Source organism: Pogoniulus pusillus, chromosome 9 (genome assembly GCF_015220805.1).
Source record: "Pogoniulus pusillus isolate bPogPus1 chromosome 9, bPogPus1.pri, whole genome shotgun sequence".
Taxonomy (NCBI): Eukaryota; Metazoa; Chordata; class Aves; order Piciformes; family Lybiidae; genus Pogoniulus; species Pogoniulus pusillus.
The window spans coordinates 13285258-13305909 of NC_087272.1; the positions used below are offsets into that span (position 1 = coordinate 13285258).

Here is a 20652-nt window from a genome sequence, read left to right on the forward strand (position 1 = left end):
CAATCACCCAGGGCAGGTCATACAGGAACATAGCTACGCAGGTTTGGAAAGTATCCAGAGAAGGAGACTTCACAACCTCTCTGGGTAGCCTGCCCCAGGGCTCCAGAACCTGCACAGCAAAGAAGTTTCTCCTGATGTTCCTGTGGACCCTCCTTTGCTCCAGCTTGCACCCATTGCCCCTTGTCCTGTTATTGGATATCTCTGAGCAGAGCCTAGCTCTGTCCTCCTGACACTGCTCTGCACATCTTATAAACATGAATGAGGTCACCCCTCAGGCTCCTCTTCTCCAAGCCACAGAGCCCCAGCTCCCTCAGTCTTTCCTCAGCAGGGAGATGTTCCACTGCCTTCAGCATCTTTGTGGCTCTGTGCTGGACTCTCTCAAGCAGCATCCTGAGGTCTCTCTTGAATTGAGTGGCCCAGAACTGGACACAGTATTCCAGATACAGTCCCACCAGGGAAGAGTAGAGGGGAAAAAGAACCTCTCTGACCTACTGACCACACCCCTTCTTGGCCACAAGGACACACTGCTGGCTCATGGGCATCCTACTGTCCACCAAAACCCCCCGGTCCCTTTCCCCTATGCTACTTTCCAACAGGTCATGCCCCAAACTATACTGGTCCACAGGATTGTTCTTTCCCAGATGCAAGACTTTCCACTTGGTCTTGTTGGATTTTGTTCCATTTCTCCCCTCCCAACTCCCCAGCCTGTCCAGGTCCGGCTGAATGGCAGCACAGACTGAGGGGGTGTCATCATTCCTCCCAGTTTGGTGACATAGCAAACTTGCTGGCAGTCCCCTTTGTGCCCTCACCCAGATCATTGATGAATATATGGAATAGGGCTGGTGCCAATACTGACTCCTGAGGGACCCCACTAGACACAGGCCTCAGCAGACTCTGTCTGGTGAAACTAAATCGGAATAAACCCCCACCAAATCACACCCCAAAACTCCACCTTTCAACCCATCTCTTGTGGCCTCTCTTAAGGCCAGTTTGGTGAGCAGGTTAGAAAACATCTCCAGTATGGCTCATGGGCTCAGCATGGGCTGAGCTGGTCACAGCATGTCTCTGTGCCTCAGTTTCCCTATCATCAACCCCAGATGCCTGACCAACCTCCCTGATGAAAAGAAGTGCAGAAGCTGTCAGCAATGAAAGGGCAATTTCCCACCTTTAGGCAGCCCCTCCAATGCTGTTGTTTCCAGCAGCTCTGGGTAGCAGAAAGCTGAGCCAAGTTGCATTCATTTGCTGCACTCATTTGCATAATGACCACACACTTCCCTTCCCTTCCTTGTCCTAAATGCAGACCTGGACACTCTGCAAGCTGGATTTAAAGCAGCAGCAACCACTCACTGACTAGGATGCAGGAGGAGCATGGGGCCATGACAGACAGCCAGGTTTTTCTGAGTACAAGCAACACTGACTACTTTATGGCCACTTGTTTTGGTTTGTTAGAGAGGTTCTGCAGGAGTCACACATGGCACATGAAGCCCTGCCAAGGCTATCTTCACTCTTGGTTTGAAACTGGAGCAGGGGAGATTTAGGTTGGGCATCAGGAGGAAGTTCTGCACAATGAGGCTGGTGAAATACTGGAACAGGCTGCCAAGGGATGTAGGTGAGGATCCATCCCTGGAGACTGGGACACAGCAGACTGGATGTGTCCCTGGGCAGCCTGCTCTAGCTGGTGGTGTCCCTGCTGAGTGCAAGGGACAAGATGACCTTTGAGGGCCCCTTCCAATCCAGTGCAATCTGCAAAGCTGTAAAACCTCCTGTGTACAACCAAAGAAGAGCTCTGTACCCTGAGCTGTGTTCCTATAGCACAGCTCTCTCCCTGCACCATTACTCAACTACAAATGTTTCTAACTGCTCTGTGTCCTCCATTTAACTGTGGAGGAAGATTACTACCAAGAGCTTACTTGGTACATGCAAGAAACTGCAGCCAGAGGAGCAACTGCCTACAAAATCCCCCTGCCATTTCTCTAAGTACAATTTATCCCTTTTTTTGCTATTTTTGTGTCCTGGCTGCCTTAAGAGCACTTTCAGAAGTATCACCTCTACAGAAGTGTAGAAAAGGTGAAATTAATTTTAATGCTACAATCAGAAATAACTGATCAGACAAAAGAATTATCACCTTGCAGGCAGAGGAAAAAGCTGAACAGGGTTTTACTTGCAGGAAAAACTCTGAAGCTGCATTGATGGGGGGGAAGAAAAGAGAAAAATCTATACATTGATGTCATTTGGGCAGTGAAACCATTTGAGATGCTTTACTTCCCCTTTCTGCCAAGTACTGCGCTCAGCACAATCCAAAAGAGAGCTCCTTGGCCCCAAAGACTGTTTGAAGGTGATTAGGATGAGATTAATAGAAGATTACTGGGCAATCCTTTAAAAATCTGCCAGCAAAATGGGAAATCAAACTTTAAAGCAGCACTATCACTCCTGCAGGGAGCATCAGGAGTGCTCTGTGACACCACAGCTTTCCCACAGCTCTGACCTTCTGAAGCTCTTGCCACATCTGACTGCAGCAGAGTCTTCTCTGTGCTCTTGGGAGCACAGCAAGAATTGCTCTTCACACAACTCCAAATCCAGTGCTGTTACAATGGAGGTCTACTGGATTTTAGGAGGAAGTTGTTCACAGAGAGAGTGATTTGCAATTGGAATGGGCTGACCAGGGAGGTCACCATCCCTGGAGGAGTTCAAGAAATGTTGTGGACATGACACTTTGGGACATGGTTTAATGGCCATGGTGGTGTTGGGTCAACGGTTGGTCTCAGTGACCTCAGAGAGCTTTTCCAACCCAAACAATTCTGCAACTCTGTGATCAGACAGGTGCTGGTGAGGAGGTGACCTCCAAGCCAGGGATATCACCACACAGGGCTGTGTCAGTCTGTCTTCCCCTAGAATGCTATGATCTGTGGTCACACAGCCCTCTCTCTGCTCTCATATCCCCCTGGCTCTGCCCCAGTAAGGTGCCCAAAGGGTTCAAGAAAAGCCTGGATGAGGCACTTAGTGCCATGGTCTAGTTGACTGGATAAGACTGGGTGATAGGTAAGACTGGATGATCTTGGAGGTCTCTTCCAATCTGGTTGATTCTACAATCCTACAGGCAAGCCCTGCTCACCACCTTGGCTGTGGAAAATGAGTTAGCAAAAAAATGCTAAAATGAGTTAGCCAAAAAAAAGGCCTAAGCTTTTGCACGCCCTGGGTCAGCATTTCTGGCTTTAAAGTAGATCTGGAACTCCAGTCTTGCTCCTCACTTGAGATGCTTGCAGTATGCTCCATCTGCTTCAGCGTTCTCTCGGGGAAGTTGATTCCCTCCCCGAGCTGACTCTACCAAGTCTGTGAGACCTGAAAGCCGCAAGAATCAGCCCCTGAATCTTAAGGGACTTGAAGCTCTCCATTCCCAGAAACAGTCTGAAAGCAAGCTGAGCAGGACAGCAATCTTCTCACCTCCTGTCTTGGTGGTTTCCTCACACACTGGGCAGGGCTGCAGTCTATCATTTTCAAGAGCTCACAGCTGCTGACACGAGATAGCATTGAGCTCCCCGCTGCAGGTTTCCCTTTCTGAACTGCCCTTGGCTGCTTTTCTAAGACTGAATTGAATGCTAATCACACACAGTCACTGAATCCCTCCATGGTGGGGGTTGGAAGGGATCTCCAGAGATCATCTAGTTCAATCCCCCTGCACTCAGCAGGGTCACCCAGATCAGGTCACACAAGAACATGTTCAGGCAAGTTTTGAAAGTCACCAGAGAAGGAGACACCACAACCTCTCTGGGCAGCCTGCTCCTAGGCTCCAGCAGCCTCACAGCAAAGAGGTTTCTCCTGATGTTCAAGTGAAACCTCCTGTGTTCTAATTTGTGCTCACTGACCACTTGTCCCACCATTGGGCACCACTGAAAAAAGCCTGGCCCCATCCTCATGACCCCCACCCCACCTTTAGCTCTTGCTGAGCACTGAGAAGATCCCCTCTCAGTCTGACCCTCTCCAGGCTCACCAGCCCCAGGTCTCTCAGCCTTTCCTCATCTGACAGATGTCCCAGCACTCCAGCCCGCACACTCAGGATGAGGGTTCACAGATTCACAGATTGCATTGGACTGGAAAGGTCATCTTGTCCAGCTCCTCAAGGACTACAGCTCTCAGTACATCCCCCTTCTTCAAGAGCTTTCCAGCTGCTCCAAGCATCTAGTAGAGACTTTTTTGGTCAAGCAGCAACCTAGCCATGCACCTTAGGCAGCAGGACGGGTTGTTAGATCCTGTCCTCCATCATTTTTGCTTAAGCAGAGCTGCCTGTAGCACAGGATTCAGCTTGTATCTCTGGCTTGGCCTCAGGCATGCAGACTCCTTGAGGCATTAGACCACTCTGTTAGCATGTCTGGGCCTTTTTTTGCACTTCTCCAAAAGGCTCCACACCATCACATAGCCAGAATGCTGGCTCCCAACTCTCCAAAGAGAAAACACTGCACAGAGAAGGTCTTTAAGCAGAAAGAAGTCCATGGCATTTAGGATGCCAACAGGATTGCTGCCCTGCTGTCCACTCACTAGCTCCAGGTCAGCTCCATGCCTGAAGCCATGCCAGCATAGGAGGTGCTGGAAATGAAAAGCAAAAGGAAATTGCTTGGCTCTTTAGGCTTGGTTTAAAGTGAATCCTCTGGGCAGCTTTTAAGCCCAGAAAGGTTTCAAACACTGCATCTTCCTGCTGCATTTCTGAGCAAGTTTAGAGCCCTGCATCCGGGGAGGAACAATCCCCTGCACTGGTGCAAGTTAGGGTTTGACCTGCTGGAAAATAGATGTGTGGAGAAGGATCCTGAAGTCCTGATGGACAAGAAGTTGTCCGTGGGACAGCAATGTGCCCTTGTGGCCAAGAAGGCGAGTGGTCTCCCGAGGGTATATTAAGAGTGTGGCCAGCAGGTCAAGGGATTTCTCCTACTGCTGCAGATGGCCTTTTAGCAACTCAACTTCATCACATCAGCCTTCCTGACAACATAAGCACCATCAGAACAGTCCAGAGCTGCATCTCCTAGTGGCAGTTTCAGGAGGGAAGATTCACAGGCTCATATGCCACAAGTTCACTTTCCTGGAGGGGTCCACAGCAGACAGGTGCCACTGCAGAACCCTGAATTAAAGGGTAAGAAGCAAGCCAGGCTGGCAGAGGGAAAGACCCTAAAACACAAAGCCTGAGAGACAAGAGAAGAACAGAAATGTGTCCAGGGCTTGCAGGAGCTGCGTCATGTGCCTGCTGTGCTGATGTGCATGGAAGGAGATGCAATCATGGCATCAACTCCAGCCCTCAACTCTCAACTTCCTGGCAACCTGCTGCAGTGTTCCAGCACTCTCATGGTGCAGAACGTGTTCCTAACATCCAATCTCAATCTGCTCTTCTCTGATTTCAAACCATTGCACTTACCCTGTCACTGAAGGAAACAGTCTCTCTGCAGCCCCCTTCAAGTACTGGAAGTCTGCTCTAACGTTCCCCTGGAGCCTTCTCTAGGTGGAACAACCCCAGCTCCCTCATCTTGTGCTCATAGCAGAGGTACTTCAACCCTCTGACCATTTTTATGGCTCTCCTCTGGACCCACTCTAGCAGGTCCATGTCCTTCCTATGCTGAGGGCTCTCATGACTTAGAAATTTCCCTTTCCCAGAAGGAGAGGCAATAGTTTCTTTTTGGTTTAGCTGGTAGATACCCCAAAATACAGAGAAGTGGAAAGGCCTCTGAGCAGCTGAGAGCAAAAAGGGAAAGCCACAATCCCTACAAGCACGTCATGCTGGAGGGAAGTGAGCTGAGGATTGTGATGATTAGAACCTAAGAGGCACAACCACACCCTCCCACATACACTGGAAGAGGTCACACTCAGCCCTCCGTGCTGGAAACTGCCACCCATTTCCAGGGAAGGTCTGCAGCAGGTCTGCCTGGCTTGGGTTGCCAGCCAAGACACCTGCCCCCGGGTTGAAGCTCCACTTACCTGCCTGGTTTGTGGTGACATTGACAGCCACGAAGTGGCGCACTGCGGGGCTCTGGTCGGACACTCCATTCACTGCCTCAATTTCAAAGGTATAGTTTGTGTGGGCCAGCAGATCCACCAGCATGACCGAGGTGTTTTTCAGGCCGCTTTGCTGGGGGAGGTACCTGACATGAGTGCCACAGGCCTCACACAGCCCCGAGTGGGAGCTGCACTTCTTGCATGCAATAAAATAAGACACATCTTTCCTTCCACCAGTATCGGCAGGGGGGATCCATTCCAGAAAGACACTAGTCTCGTTAACATTGGAGATGGCACTCCGAGGAGCAGAGGGGGGTCCTGGGTTGCAAAGTGAGAAAAACACAGGGTAAAAACACTATTAGCAGTCAGCCTGCTCTCCACTACTCACCTGCCACAAAGCACAGGGGCACCATTTACAGCAGCACCTGAAGGACTGGGAAAATACCCACCTCAACACCCACCTCACCTCAAGGAGGGAGAAGACTTGGGGCTGGCTTGAACCCAATGGGAGGAGCACTTCACCCTGGAGGGTTGCCTTTGGGGATCTCCTTGCTCTTCTAGCTAAGGGAGCTGCAAGTCTTTGCTCTGCCCAAGTCACTGCTGGCTTCACCAGGGCCAAGACTCTGCCTTCTCACCCCACTGCCCAGATGCTAAGAAGCAGACACCCACAGAGGTACTCACGCTGCTTTGGTACTCAACTCAAGTGCCAAATCTTTCCTCCTAACCTCTCCCCAGCAGCTATTTGGCCACAGTGAAACCTAAGCCTGGGCATCCAAATCACCACTAAGCAGCCCACAGCAGATGGTGATCTACACAGGCCAGTGGAAACATGGCCATATCTGGCAACTCAACAGCAGCCTCCCTGGTCTCTGCCAAGCTCCAGCACGGTTGGTTAGCCACGCCACGCCTGCTTATTTTGCCATGCCTCCCTGCTCAGGATGGCAGCACAGCCCTGGCAAGGCTAACCAAGGAGGCACAGCTGCTGCAGAGGCACCAGAGCTCCTGCAAAAGGCAAGCTGCTTTCTTTCGTCCTGCTGAGTGAGGCCATGGCTGGGCAAGCAAAGCCCACCTGCAGACACCTTCAAGAGTGTTTACTTGCAGAAGGTGCTGCAAGCTTTAGGTGTTTAACAGGCTCCTGTTGGATATGAAGGGCAAACTGAGAGACATCCTGAAGACAAGGTGAAAGAACAGGCAGGAATCTCATGCAAGAGATCCACAGGTTGTATACTCAGGGAATGCTAATGAAGGAGGAAGAAAGGGGATGGATTTTAGTCACGGTACAGGCAGAAGCCCTACATCAAAGACTGGGATTTTTCCAAGGGAGGAAGGAAGGCAGCAGACTGTCCTTTGGTCTGAATGAAGCTGTCAAATTCCACGAGCAGCTCCTTGAAAAGAACCCGACGAGGAGCTCCACTAGCTAGAAATCCATCTGCGTTTTACAGCCTGTCTCAGGCTGTCATCGTCTCGTTGTGTTGTGATAATTAAACCAGGTTTGTTATTTAAAACAGGCAGCCTTGCAAAAATGAAATTACCTTCTGAAGCAGGAGCATTTGCCTCCATTTCCCCATCCCTATTCCCCTTTTTGAAGTCTCTTAACATTAGCACTGATGAAACACTGCCACGATTTCAACTGGAGATGCTCTGGTTCAACGAGGAACTTGCTGCCAGGGGAAATCAATCATCCTGATAGGGTTTTGTTTGCTTTTATTATTCAGGGGAAAAGCAGTCAAATTCAAAATCTAAAGTCAGTTTAGGAAACAGCAGATCAGCTTTGGTTTGCCCTGTGATCACTTCAGATGACCACAAATGGGGAGCAAGCCAACCTGGAATCCCCCATTGCAGGCAGCCTGCACTAATCAGCTGATGATACCAAGGTGCAGCCCAAGTCAGGGCTATTTTCCATCTAATGGAAACTATGAAACCCAACATGGGAGCTGTGAGTTTATATGGACATCTTGAACACAGGGATGGGGTTTTACCAGTTAAATTGCCCTGGTTTTACTTCCACTGAACGGCCCTGGGGAACCTGATCTTGTTGGAGGCGTCCCTACAGAGGAGGTGGACAAGGTGACCTTTGAGGGTCCCTTCCAACACAATGCAATCTGTGATTCTGTGAATGCCTTTTTATTTCTACCAGTAAGAAGAACTTGGGCATAGGAAACACTTGCTGGACAATGTGTCTTTAACTGGGAATAAATTATTTCTGTTGTGAAGCCATGAGAGGCTTTCACTTGCTTTGTAGAGAGGTGTCAGCTGCTCTTCTTGAGGGCTCAAAAACATCAGCTTCAGTGGAAGTGCTTTGAAGATGGTGGGGCTTGACGACCTGTGAAACTAGTGTCCTCATGTAGGGCTCACACAAAGATCTTTAGTAGTCTATGGATACCTAACAAGGCCTACTTGAAGAATCCTAAAACTTGGTATCTAACAAGACCTGCTGGATAAAACTTGGATCTGTCACAGATCGGAGAACAAAGATGGGGTTTACCTTTAGGAAAAGGGGTGTCAGAGAAAACCTGTGTGGTCTGTTCTACACTTGGTGGGACTAGACAGAGGCACAAAAATCGTGCCACTATGTATCTGAAATAAACTGAACAAGAACCTTCCAAGCTGCAGGATGGGTCACAGATGGCAGGAAAAGGGCAAACCCAGGGATTCTGAACCCTTCTTGGACTCTCAATGTTCCCATTTGCCTTCTACACAAAGGGGTAAAGCTCCACATTTTGGCTGCAACTCTAAGTTAAGGGCTGGAGGGGGTGTCCCAGACATGCTGAGGAGGGCTGGTTTCATTTCACACCTCCTTTTGCCACAGACAAATAAATTAGTAAACTATTATCTTTACTTCTTTTTAATTGTACTACTTTCTCTCCTAAGCAGGTAGGATCTGGCCCTTCTGCACCACAATTTTGTGGCAAACACTTCCTGAAGACAAAGATATTGGTGGTTTTTTTTTCCTTGCTGTTATTTTCAGCTGCACCTACTTTAAAAAGCACAACCTGAGAGAGATTACCCTTGAGATAGAAACATCTGCATGTCCTCACTCCGAGTTCATTGCAAACTCTTTGTGAGTTGAAAATTATACACTTAGTAGTAAGCAAATCTTCAGCTTGTCCCATGTGTCTTAACATTAAAAATACTTCCCCAATAGGCTCTGAAAAGCAACAGGGTCACTTGTCAGAGAGAGGAGGGAGGAAAAAAAGGGGGAAAGAAAAAGAGGGAGGGGAAATTCATATCTTCATTTGACAGAGATGCTGTGCAAACAGCTGAAGCTAGGATTAAAGAGAAAGAAAGCACAGTGACCTCTTGCCAAACACATCATAATATGAAGAGAATTCTCAACTGCCAATCAGCACCAAACAGTTTGGTTTGTTGGGGTTTATTTGGGTGCTTTTTGATCTGAGGGCAATAATTACTTCAGGCTGCAGCACAGAACTGTTAATGTCAAAATTGCCAATCATTACCTATAAACCATGCTTAAGGAACTGGAAAAATGAAAGAAAAATGTGTTTTATTTCCTCTCCCCATACTTAACTGAGGGCGGTGCAGCAATTGTCTTTAGTGCTGCTGGTTGTAGTGGGGAGATTCACACAGCCTGGGACTGAAAAGTGTTCACTTTAAATCAGGAGAATGTGATTTTATGGCTAAAGTGGCAAGGAGGGGGCTCTGCAGGTATGGAGCAGGAAATGGACATTGATGTATTCTCTAGAATTAACTAGATTTCAAGTTGAGGGAATCCTATGAATATTATTAACTTCTGCAGTAATAAATAATAATAATGATAATAAAAACATGCAAAAAGCTTGTAAAGTTTTCCTCTCAGTCATTACTCAGGTTTGTCCTGCTTTCTGTTTCACTTCACAGTGACATGTTTCCTTCCAGATCTAATTGGACTGGTTTAAAAGTCTTTGCATACACTTCACTGTCCCTGCCTACATTTATAACCTGGGGGTAGCATGTGAGCCCTCCTCATCACATCCAGGAAAACAATGATGGATTTAGGATAAAATACCAAGAAAAGGTGAGTAGGACTAGCAAGAAGGACACAGAGAAGACTCAGATGTGGTCTGCTTTTGAGGTGTAAAGTGGAAATGTCAGCAGAGCTAATGCAACATCCTCAACTGCTCTGGGTGACAGAAACCGGGCAGTGCTTTGGTCAGTACCAAATCTATCACCTGCCCCAGCAGAACTCAAGATCTGGCCAAGCCATATGCTAATAAGAGCTTCAGACATCTGCCTGTGTTTTAAACCACCTAATAATAAGCTTTTAATGTTTCAAACTACCTAACAGTAAGCATTTAATGTTTTAAGCTACCTAACAGAAAGAATGTAGTGTTTTACACCACCTAATAGTAAGCTTTAAACAAAAAAAAAAGAAAAAGGATAGAAACAGTGGAACAAACCCATTCAAACATTCAAACCACTACTAAGCTCTGAAAAAAAAAGAAACAAAAGAATAACCCAACACAAACCCAAATAAGCATAAAAAAAGCCTCCCAAACACAGCTAAAAAGAAAAGGCCATGCTATTTGCAGAAGCACAGACAATCTGTACCCTCCAGGATTCAAACTGCAGAAATCTGAGGGAGACACACTCTCAAACATCACTTCTCTTTAACATGAGCTGCTCATCAAGCTTGCTTGTGCCTCTCAGAAAGTCTTGCCCTCCACTCAGATCACAGGTAGGCACAATCCTCTTCCCCTCAGCAATGGAAGCTCTTTCCCTGTGTTAATCCACCAGCAGGACAGACTGGATATGTTTCTGTCCATCCTGAGAGGGGATAGAGAGCAACACTCCTGATGAACTGTGGACAGCAGCAGCCAGACATCACTCTGTGCCAGCCCCTGGCTTTGGATCTGCCAGCACAGAAAAGCTAACTTGATGTGTTTCCAGAGCTCAGAGCACTTCTCTCCCAACACCACACTGCACCTCATCCCCTCCCATTTACCTATGGTTTTCAAGTCAGGCCAAGGGGCAAAGCAGACATAAAGAAGCTCTTGTATCAAAGTTGTTCAGGCTGTACCCCACCCTTGCTACTCTTCCAAGACATCAGCAGATCCACTGAACACACTGAGAAGTGCTTCTGTGACTCACTCCCCCAGCCCACTTTGATCCCACAGTACCAGCTACTGTCATGGTGCCCTGAGGCTGTCTTCTCCTCCCCTGCAGCAGCACCTCCCAACAGCTAAATGCTTCCTGCTCCTTTGGCTGATGAAAAGGAAATGCAGAGTTCAAGGGCCCCAACTCTGCCTCTGCAGGCAAGCAGAGCCCTGCTGAGGGCAACCTACAACAGGAAGCAGCTTCTTTCTCTTTTTGAAGTGCAAACTTCGGAAGCTAAGAAGGACACCTGTGTTCACTGGGATGAAGGCACAAAAAGCCAGTCTCATGCAAGGAAACAGCATGAGGTCACCTCTGCACTGTTGCCCAATGGCAACATGTACATGCATGGACTCACAAACCTACTTTTTCCTCCATCATTTCAGTTCCTTGGAAGCTTTGTCTGCTTATGCCCCAACAGTTCTGCCTTTCCTGGGCTCTTTCTAACCACTTTTTTTGCTGCAAAAATCCCATTCAGAGCACAACAGGCCAAGGACAGCAAACACCTGTGGCCTGTGCTACACTTGCTGGGACTAGCTGGAGGCACACAAACTGAACAAGAATCTTCCAAGGTACGGACAGCTCATAGATGGCAGGAAAAGTGCAATATTAGTGATTCTTATCCCACCTTGGACTCCAAATACTCCCATTGGCTCCCTACACCAAGGGCAGAAGCTCTACATTTCAGCTGCAGGTTTGGGGAGGCTGTTTTGAGTATAGTCTGAAGAACACCTCTCTCCAGCTGGACTGGAGAAATGCTGCTCTCTCCTTGCTTTTTCACCACCTACAAGCTAAGAAACGAGACTAAGCAGGACTATCCATCTATTCACAGTCTCCTTCATAGACTCCATCCACCTATTCATAGTCTTCTCTGTGTGCATGCCCTGGTTGATACCCAAGCATGCACCAAGGAGGACAGCAGAAGGCCACACTCCTGCTGAGTCCACCCATGAGGGGCCAGCAAGAGATGGAGCATTTCTTTGCTCCAAAATTCTTCCTGGGTTTAAATGCCAGCTTTTGAAGTAAAAAGCTTTAAAAAGTCCTTGTGTAATCAGAGCTATGGTGGGCAAAAGCCAGTGATGCTACAAGTGTGGTCAAACCTAGTTCAGACTCCAGCCCAGAGCCTGGAAAAGGACATTCATTAGGTCTGGTCACAGCACAGGAACAGCTCCAAAGGATTAAACCCAACCCTAGAAGCATCTGCTTACTTGTACAGGCCATGGTAGGTGGGTCTGACTCCTTCCTAAAATAGTGCTCTTCACACAGGCAAGATGTGGATGCTTCATCAAGCGTGTAGCTGTGAGGGGGACATTTGCTGCAGGATGGACTGTGGGGTGAAGCTTTGAAGAACCCAGGTCTGCATACTGTGAAAAGAAGAACCACAAACTAAGCTCTCCCAGCAGAAAATGAGTCTCTTCCCATTTTTTAAAAATAAAAACAACCCCCCCAACCATATCTCCAGCTCGAAAACAGGCAAACAACTTGGAAGCTATTTAGTTTGCAGATTTGGAATCAGCTGTGCCACTACCAGACAGTGCATACATAACTATCTGCACAGAAAGAGAATGAGAAGCCCTGCACTATTATTTTTTCTCTTTCCCCTACCATCTCCCTTGCTGGGTATTTATTTTCCTTCTTGAATGCATTAGAGGTAACAACTTTGAGTGGGTTCTGCTTTAGAGGAAATGTTTATTGCATTTGGGTTTGCTGTTTCTTCTTTTTTTTTTAATTATTATTATTATTTTCTTCACTGAGCCTTAGGAAAAAAGAAAACCAACAACCCAAAACCAGGTAAAATAGATCTGGTGGTTTTCATTCCAAATGTTGCACACACAGAAATCGATGTCTCTGGCAAACAAACAGCAGCGCTGTGGTGGAGGGGGAGCTCAGGATCGACAGCTTGAAGGCACTGTGATAAGGCTGCTTCCCTAGGGTCTTCTCCCCTGCAAACCTGTGATGAATTTTAAAGTGCTCCACATGAGACAGACTTGCTCTGGGGCCTTAAAAAATGTCTCATTCAACTCTCTTGCCCCAGGCAGAGACACCTTTCACTAGACCACGTTACTCAAGGGCCCATCCAACCCAGACTTGGACACTCATAGGAGGAGGCATCCACAACCTCCCTGGGCAACCTGTTCCAGTGTCTCACCATCCTCACTCAAAAGAATTCATAGAATCAACCAGGTTGGAAGACACCTCCAAGATCAGCCAGTCCAACCTAGCACCCAACCCTATCCAGTCAACTAGATCATGGCCTCATCCAGGCTTTTCTTGAACACCTTCAGGGACAGTGACTCCACCACCTCCCTGGGCAGCCCATTCCAATGCAAATCACTCTCTCTGCCAACAACTTCCTCCTAACATCCAGCCCATACCTCCTCCAGCACAACTTGAGACTGTGTCCCCTTCTTCTATTGCTGGTTACCTGGGAGAAGAGACCAGCCCCCATCTGGCTACAACCTCCCTTCAGGTAGTTGCAATTTCTTCCAAATCTCCAGTCTAAATCTCCTCTCTTCCAGCTCAAAGCTCAAACCCATGCAGCATATTCCTTCCATCTCCAATGCATCTGCATGCCAAGGCACACAGACTTAACAGAAGCGTTGGATTTGCTCTCACAAAGACACTAGATGGGTAAAGGGAGCTTGAGATTGTTGTTGGGTTTTTTAATTATTATACTTTTAAATAATTTGAAGTGTTATCTAGATTCAGGCTCCTGAAATGAGTGCTTTTGATTTGTGGATTCACAGAATGGGTTTGGTTGAAAGGAAACTTAAAGATTATCTACTTACGACCCCCTGCCATGGGCAGGGACACCTTCCACTAGAGCAGGTTGCTCAAGGCCTCATCCAGTCTGGCCTGGAACATCTCCAAGGAGGGGGCATCTGCAACCTGTTCCACTGTCTCACTACCATCACTCAAAAGAATTTTTTCCTAATCTCCAGTCTCAACCTCTTCTAGCTCAAAGCCATTGCCCCTTGTCCTGTCACTACCTTTACTAGGTGAACCTGCCTTGGCATGGGGGTTGGACTGAATGATCTCCAGAGATCCCTTCCAAGCCCTGCCATGCTAGGATTTAGTGCAATGGCTCCTCTCTAGCCTCCAATTTTATTTCCCAAGAAACCAAACCCATTCACAGGGGCAGGGAACAGAGGTGGAGGAATGAAAGCACAAAACCCCATGGTACACACAGCGATGCTCAAGCCCACGTGTCACATGTGCTGGATGTAATTAGCCTTCCAAAGAGGACTTGGATTCATCTCATTATGTCACATCATACTGACACAAAATCATTACAGCACAAGAGTTTATCACACTTTTATTTCTCTTGTTGCAAAGCAGCAAATGCAAAGTAAAGTCACTTTGCCTTGACAGCTTTCCAACGAGGTGCAGCTTACTAAGAGTGCCATTGACACAGAGCTGAGCTCAAAGGCAACTTCTGGTTTTCATGAGTGACTACAGAGCCAACAGATGCACAACAACCACATAATGCACACAGCCACAACAGCTGCACAATAACCAACAATGAGGGATGGCAAATGGCAAATAAACCGAGCTGCACTGATCTGCCTATTGTCTGCAGGCTCCCATGGCTCAGATAAGTCCCTTCTGCATCCAAAAGGTCTCAGGAGGAACATTCCAGGACAAAGTTTCAATGTGAGAACTCACAATGACCAACTAGCAGAGCAGCATGCTGTCATGCCTAAGAGAAATAGTCTTGTGTTAGCCAGAATGGAGAGTTGGACTTGATCTTCAGAGCTTCCTTCCAAACCCTACCATTCTGTGGTTCTGTGGAGGCAGGGACACGAGATTATACATTAATAGAATTGTTTCAGTTGGAAAAGCCTTTTCAGATCATGGAGTCCAACCATTCTCTAACTCTAGCATGGCTGGTAGCACCTCAACAGGAATACTGAGTCCTGCTCTGGAGCCCTCAACTCAGGAAGTACATGGACCTGACAACACAGGTCCAGAGGAAGGACACAAAAATGATCAGGGGGCTGGGGCACCTTTGCAATGGGGACAGGCTGACAGAACTGGAACTGGTCAGCCTGGAGAAGAGAAGGCTCCAGGGAGACCTAAGACCAGCCTTCCGGTACCAGAAGGCTGCAGGGGGACTGTTTCCAAAGACCTGCAGTGACAGGATGAGGGACAATGGCTTAAAATGAGAGAAGAGCAGATTCAGATTGGATGTTAGGAACAAGTTCTGCTCCATGAGGGTGCTGGAACACTATAACAGGTTGCCCAGGGAGAAAGTTGAGGCCCCATCCTGGGAGATATTCAAGGTGAGGCTGGACATGGCTCTGAGTAACCTGATCTAATGTCTCCACTGACTGCAAAGGCTTTGGATTGGCTGAGTTTTGGAGGTCACTTCTAACCTAAACCATTCTATGATTCTAAACCCTTATCACCACATCTCTGTCTCTTTGAAACACATCTAGGGATGGGGATTCCACCACCTCCCTGTGCAGCCTTTCCTAATTCTTAACAATCTTTTAGGTGAAGAGATGTTTCTTCATGCCCAATCTTAAGCCTTCCATGCTGCTACCTGAGGCTCATTTCTCTTAAAAAACAAACAAACAAACAAAAACAACACAGAAAGGACAGAAAATAAATGCCAGAATTAGCAGTGAGTGTTGACACACCAAGTCCACGTTCCTGCTGAAGGTGCATTGAGGAGGACAAAGAGAGGTTTGTATGGCTCCCCCAGCTCAGCTTTCCAGCCCCTGGAGACCAGCATCCTGAGGACCACTCATAATGGAAACCACATTTGCACTATCATGCTGAGGAGCAGAAGCAGATGGAGCTGCATGGGTGTGTCTCAAGCACAACCAGCATCTGCTGCAATGTTTTTTCTATACACTTTCCTAAGTTTGCTTCATGCAGGACAACAACATGTCCTAGTGGCCAAGAAGGCCAATGGTCTCCTTAGGCACAAGAAGAATGTGGCCAGCAGGTCAAGAGAGGTTCTTCTGCCCCTCTACTCTGCCCTGGTGAGGTCACATCTGGAGTACTGTGCCCAGTTGTAGGTTCCACAGTTCAACAGGGACAGTGAACTACTGGAGAGTGTCCAGTGGAGGCTATGAAGATGCTGAAGGGACTGGAACATCTATCTGATGAGGAAAGGCTGGGAGACCAGGGGCTGTTTAGTCTGGAAAGAAGGCAGCTGTGAGGGGGGCTGATAGGATCTTGCTCTTTGACAGTAAGTGGATGGAGAAGGAAGCACTGAACCTCTTACAATGAAAACTGGCCTCTCTAAATGGCATCCTGAACTTGATGTGCTGTGTGTCACTGTAGACAGTGAGTACAAGTCAGAGAAGGGAAAAAAAAAACAGGCAGAACTTTCTTGCTCTCTGCAATGCCCTGAAAGGATGTTGGAGGGAGGTGTGGGTTGGTCTCTTCTGTCTACTATCAGGTGATAGAACGACAGGAAATGGCCTCAGGTTGCACCAGGAGAGGTTTAGGTTGGCTCTTAGAATCAACTTCACTGAAAGGGTTCTCAGAGATTGGCACAGCCTGCCCAGGGAGGTGGTTGAATCCCCATCCCTGGAGGTGTTTCAGAGAGGTAGAGATGTGAGGCTGAAGACCATGGTTCAGCACCAGCCTTGGCAAAGTTGGATGATAATTGGGCTGCATGATCTGAAATGTTTTTTCCAAACAAAAAAGATTCTATGACCAAAAAATCCATCAAACACCTGGTACTACTTGACAGATTATTTCCTGCAAGCCTTAACATCAAATGATTTGCAGCTACATCTCTGTAACCATCCCTGAGCTTCAGCTGAAGGTTGCATCCAATAGGCAGGGCTCCTCTCCAGCCACTACAACTTTCATCTGCACACATCTCAGGCTACAAGTGTTAGAAGCAAGGATCACCTCCAAGGCTCTCCATATCCACATCACCACGTTGGTGAAACCATCCAAATAATAGAAGTGGGAATTCCAGTTTTATCCAGTTGGCAGCCAGTCACTAGTGGTGTTCTCCAAGGATCAGTGCTGGGCCCAGTCCTGTTCAATATCTTTATAGACCAGGGGATTGAGCCCAGCATCAGTAAGTTTGCAGATGACACCAAGCTAGGAGCAAGTGTCAATCTGTTGGAGGGTAGCAGAGCCCTGCAGAGAGACCTAGAAAGGCTGGATGGGTGGGCAGAAGCCAAGGGGATGAGATTTAACAAGGCCAAGTGCAGGGTTCTGCACTTTGACCACAATAACCCCAAGCAGCACGACAGGCTGGGGACTGAGTGGCTGGAGAGCAGAAAGGGACCTGGGGGTACTGGTAGTAGCTGCAGATGAGCTAGCAGTGTGCCCAGGTGGCCAGGAGAGCCAGTGGCATCCTGGCCTGGATCAGGAACAGTGTGGCCAGTAGGACAACAGAGGTTATTCTTCCCCTGTACTCAGCACTGGTCAGGCCACACCTTGAGTACTGTGTCCAGTTCTGGGCTCCTCAGTTCAAGAGAGATGTTGAGGTACTGGAGTTATGCCGGGGGAGGTATAGGCTGGATGTTAGGAGGAAGTTCTTCCCAGAGAGAGTGATTTGCCATTGGAATGGGCTGCCCAGAGAGGTGGTGTAGTTGCTGTCCCTGAAGGTGTTCAAGAAAAGACTGGATGAGGCACTTGGTGCCATGGTCTAGTTGATTGGGTAGGGCTGGGTGATAGGTTGGTCTGAATGATTTTGGCAGTCTCTTCCAACCTGGTTGATTCTATGATTCTATCCCTGGAGATGAAGAAGCTCGTAAACACAACCCTGTAAGCCTTGAAACCCCAGGAGATATGAACAAGGTCCAACCTTAAGTGCTCACTTTGTGGCCCCATGATCCCGGAAGGATATTCTCAAATACTTAAGTGCTTAGGATCAGCAATGTGACATTTCATATATCCCCAAAGATAAAACTCCAACAGAAATCACACTGCCTAGCTTGCACATCACCAGATCAGTCTCCACAGTCATCAGCAACCACATGAGCAGTTGCTTAGCCACAAATGAAGCAAGAAAATCTGCACACTGTGCTCAAGGGACCAAGAAGGCCACCAGTATCCTGGCCTGCACACACAATGGTGTGACCAGCAGGACTAGGGCAGTGATTGTCCCTGTACCCAGCACTGGTGAGGCCACACCATGAGTCCAAGGTTCAACTTTTGGGCTCTCACTATGAGAAAGGCATTGGGATGTGGTGAAGGGTCTAGAGAACAGGTTTGGGAACTGGGAGTGTTTGCTCTAGGAAAAAGGTGGCTGAGGGGAGACCTCATTGCTCTCCACTACTCCCTGGAAGGAGGTTGCAGTGAGGTGGGGATTGGTCTCTTCTCCCTAGTATCAGGAGATAAAAGAGAGGAAGTGGCTTGAAATTGTGCCAGGGGAGGTTAGACTGGAGATTAGGGAAAGTTTCATTGCTGCAAGAGTGGTCAGGGATTGGAGGAGGCTGCCCAGAGAGATGGTGGAGACACCATTCCTGGAGGTGTTCAAGAAAGGTGTGGACGTGGCACCTGGGGACATGGTTTAATGGTCATGGTGGTGTTGGGTTGAAGGTTGGACTGGATGATGTAAGAGGTCTTTTCCTACACAAACAATTCTGTGATTCTATAAGGACACTTGGTCTAGATAGAGCAGAGGTTATCCAGCTGAAGAAACAATGGGTACAAGATAGAACACAGCAGGTTCCACCTCAACATGAGAAGAAACATTTTTTACTGTGAGTGTTGGAGCCCTGGAACAGGTTACCCAGAGAGGTTGTGATGTAGGTGTTCAAGGCCAGACTGGATGAGACCTTGAGTAACTTGATCTAGTGGGAGGTATCCCTGCCCATGGCAAGAAGATGATTGAAACTAGATGATCTTCAAGGTCCCTTCCAATCTAAACATTTCTATGATTATCAATAAATTGGTCCTTTCTGTTCCTCCCTTTGAAAAATGCCACCACTTCCACCGTGTGCCTCACTAGACTGCTACAGGGCTGTTTATGACATAGGCAGAGTTGCTGGAGAAGGAAGAACCCATAAAGACAGTAATGGGTTTGTTCTCAACAATTTCAAACTTCCAATTCCCAAGGCACCTTCACTGGCAAGACAGAAAAAGACTTAAACCCATGCATGTGGAAATGCTCCTTATAACATCAAGATCTTAATGGGCTGCATTTCTGCTGCTCATTCCCAGTCTGCTCTGAAGAATACTTTAAAGCAATCAGTGAGGTGAAACCTGAGTCAAGCCTCAACTCTCAGCAGCACAAGAGAGGAGCAGGGAAGGGGACTTATCTTGGCATGTATGCAAATCACAGAACCTTAGGGGCTGGAAGGGACCTCTGGAGATCACCCAGTTCAAATCCCCTGCTGAATCAAGATAACCTAGACCAGGTTGCACAGGAACATGTCCAGGCTGGTTTGGAATCTCTCCAAAAAAGGAAATTTCACAGCCTTTCTGGGCAGCCTGCTCCAGTTCTCTGTCACCCATACACCAAAGAAGTTTCTCTAAAGTTCAAGTGAAACCTCCTGAGTTCTAGTTTGTACCTGCTGTTCCTTGCCCTACTACTGGGCACCACTGAAAAGAGCCCAACCCCATCCTCTTGACCTCCACCCTCTAGATGCTGATCTGCATTGGTAAGGTTCGTTCTCAGTCTGTCCTTCTCCAGGCTAAGCAGCTCCAGGTCCCTCAGCCTCTCCATCACAGCATTTGGGTTTGTTTTTGGAGCAGAAAAGCAAGCTCTAGAACAAATCCTCATGGAGGAAATAGAAGATGGTTCAGAAGCACTCTGTGCCAGCAAGCTCACAGGAGCTGTGTTGATGTTAGGGCTTGCTGGGCATGCTTTGCATTCGTGGTGGAGTTTGTGCCAAACTTTCCTGTACAAAACCACCCTGGGAGAAACTGGAACCTTTCTAGACAAAGAACTCTTTGCAATAGGAAAGATCATTTCCTAAAAAACACAACATGCCCATGACCAGCAGCTCCATGCTCTCACAAGCATACACAAGGGGTCCTTCAGCTCTCAGCACAGAAGGCACTTCTGTGCTTCCCCTTGCTCTCTAGATACAACAGACAGATCCAGGTTACTCCATGCTCCATCCAACCTGGCTTCAACATGTCCAGGCTCAGAGCCTCCACAACTTCTCTGAGCACCCTGTCCCAGCTGAGGGTTGCACCTGGATGGTATCTGAGGTCTCTCCCAGCCCAAAGCATTCTGTGATTCTGATAGGCTAGGGCTTGTTTGCTCCTAGCTTTATGATCATCTGTCTCAGGAGGTACATTTTGTAGGTCTGGCTGCAGATAATTTGCTTTCAAATGGTTGCTCTGTAATTTATGGCTGAACATATGTCACCCCAGACACATCTATTCAAATTCCATCAGCAGGCAACAGAGATGGATCTTTTATGGCCCTTTTGACCAAAAAACACAGAGAGGAAGCATTTATCTGGAGTTGTCTGGACTAAGGATGTTAAATGGGTTGATACACAAGAAAGGGACTCTGGGGAAGTGGGGTTTTGTGTGCAGTTCAGACAGAATCACAGAATGGTCAGGGTTCATAGAATTATAGATTGGTTTGGTGTGGAAAGGATCTTAAAGATCATCTAGTTCCAATCCCTCTGCCATGGGCAGGGACACTTT

General features: G+C 47.8%; 1 protein-coding gene across 10 annotated transcripts in view; it reads right to left on the reverse strand.

Annotated features, from left to right (window-relative positions):
• The window catches only part of EPHA5 (EPH receptor A5), a 220036-nt gene that overhangs the window by 95733 nt on the left and 103651 nt on the right, over window positions 1-20652 (reverse strand). For 5 of the 10 annotated variants that reach the window (XM_064148552.1, XM_064148550.1, XM_064148547.1 and 2 more), the window contains exons 4-5: window positions 12273-12428; window positions 5956-6291 (exon numbers count right to left, since the gene is read on the reverse strand). The exons of 2 other annotated variants lie outside the window; for them this stretch is intronic. In XM_064148552.1, the coding sequence (XP_064004622.1) occupies window positions 5956-6291; window positions 12273-12428 (492 nt within the window). The remainder of the gene's footprint in view (window positions 1-5955; window positions 6292-12272; window positions 12429-20652) is intronic. 3 more of the 10 variants (XM_064148553.1, XM_064148554.1, XM_064148551.1) reach the window with 2 other exon arrangements.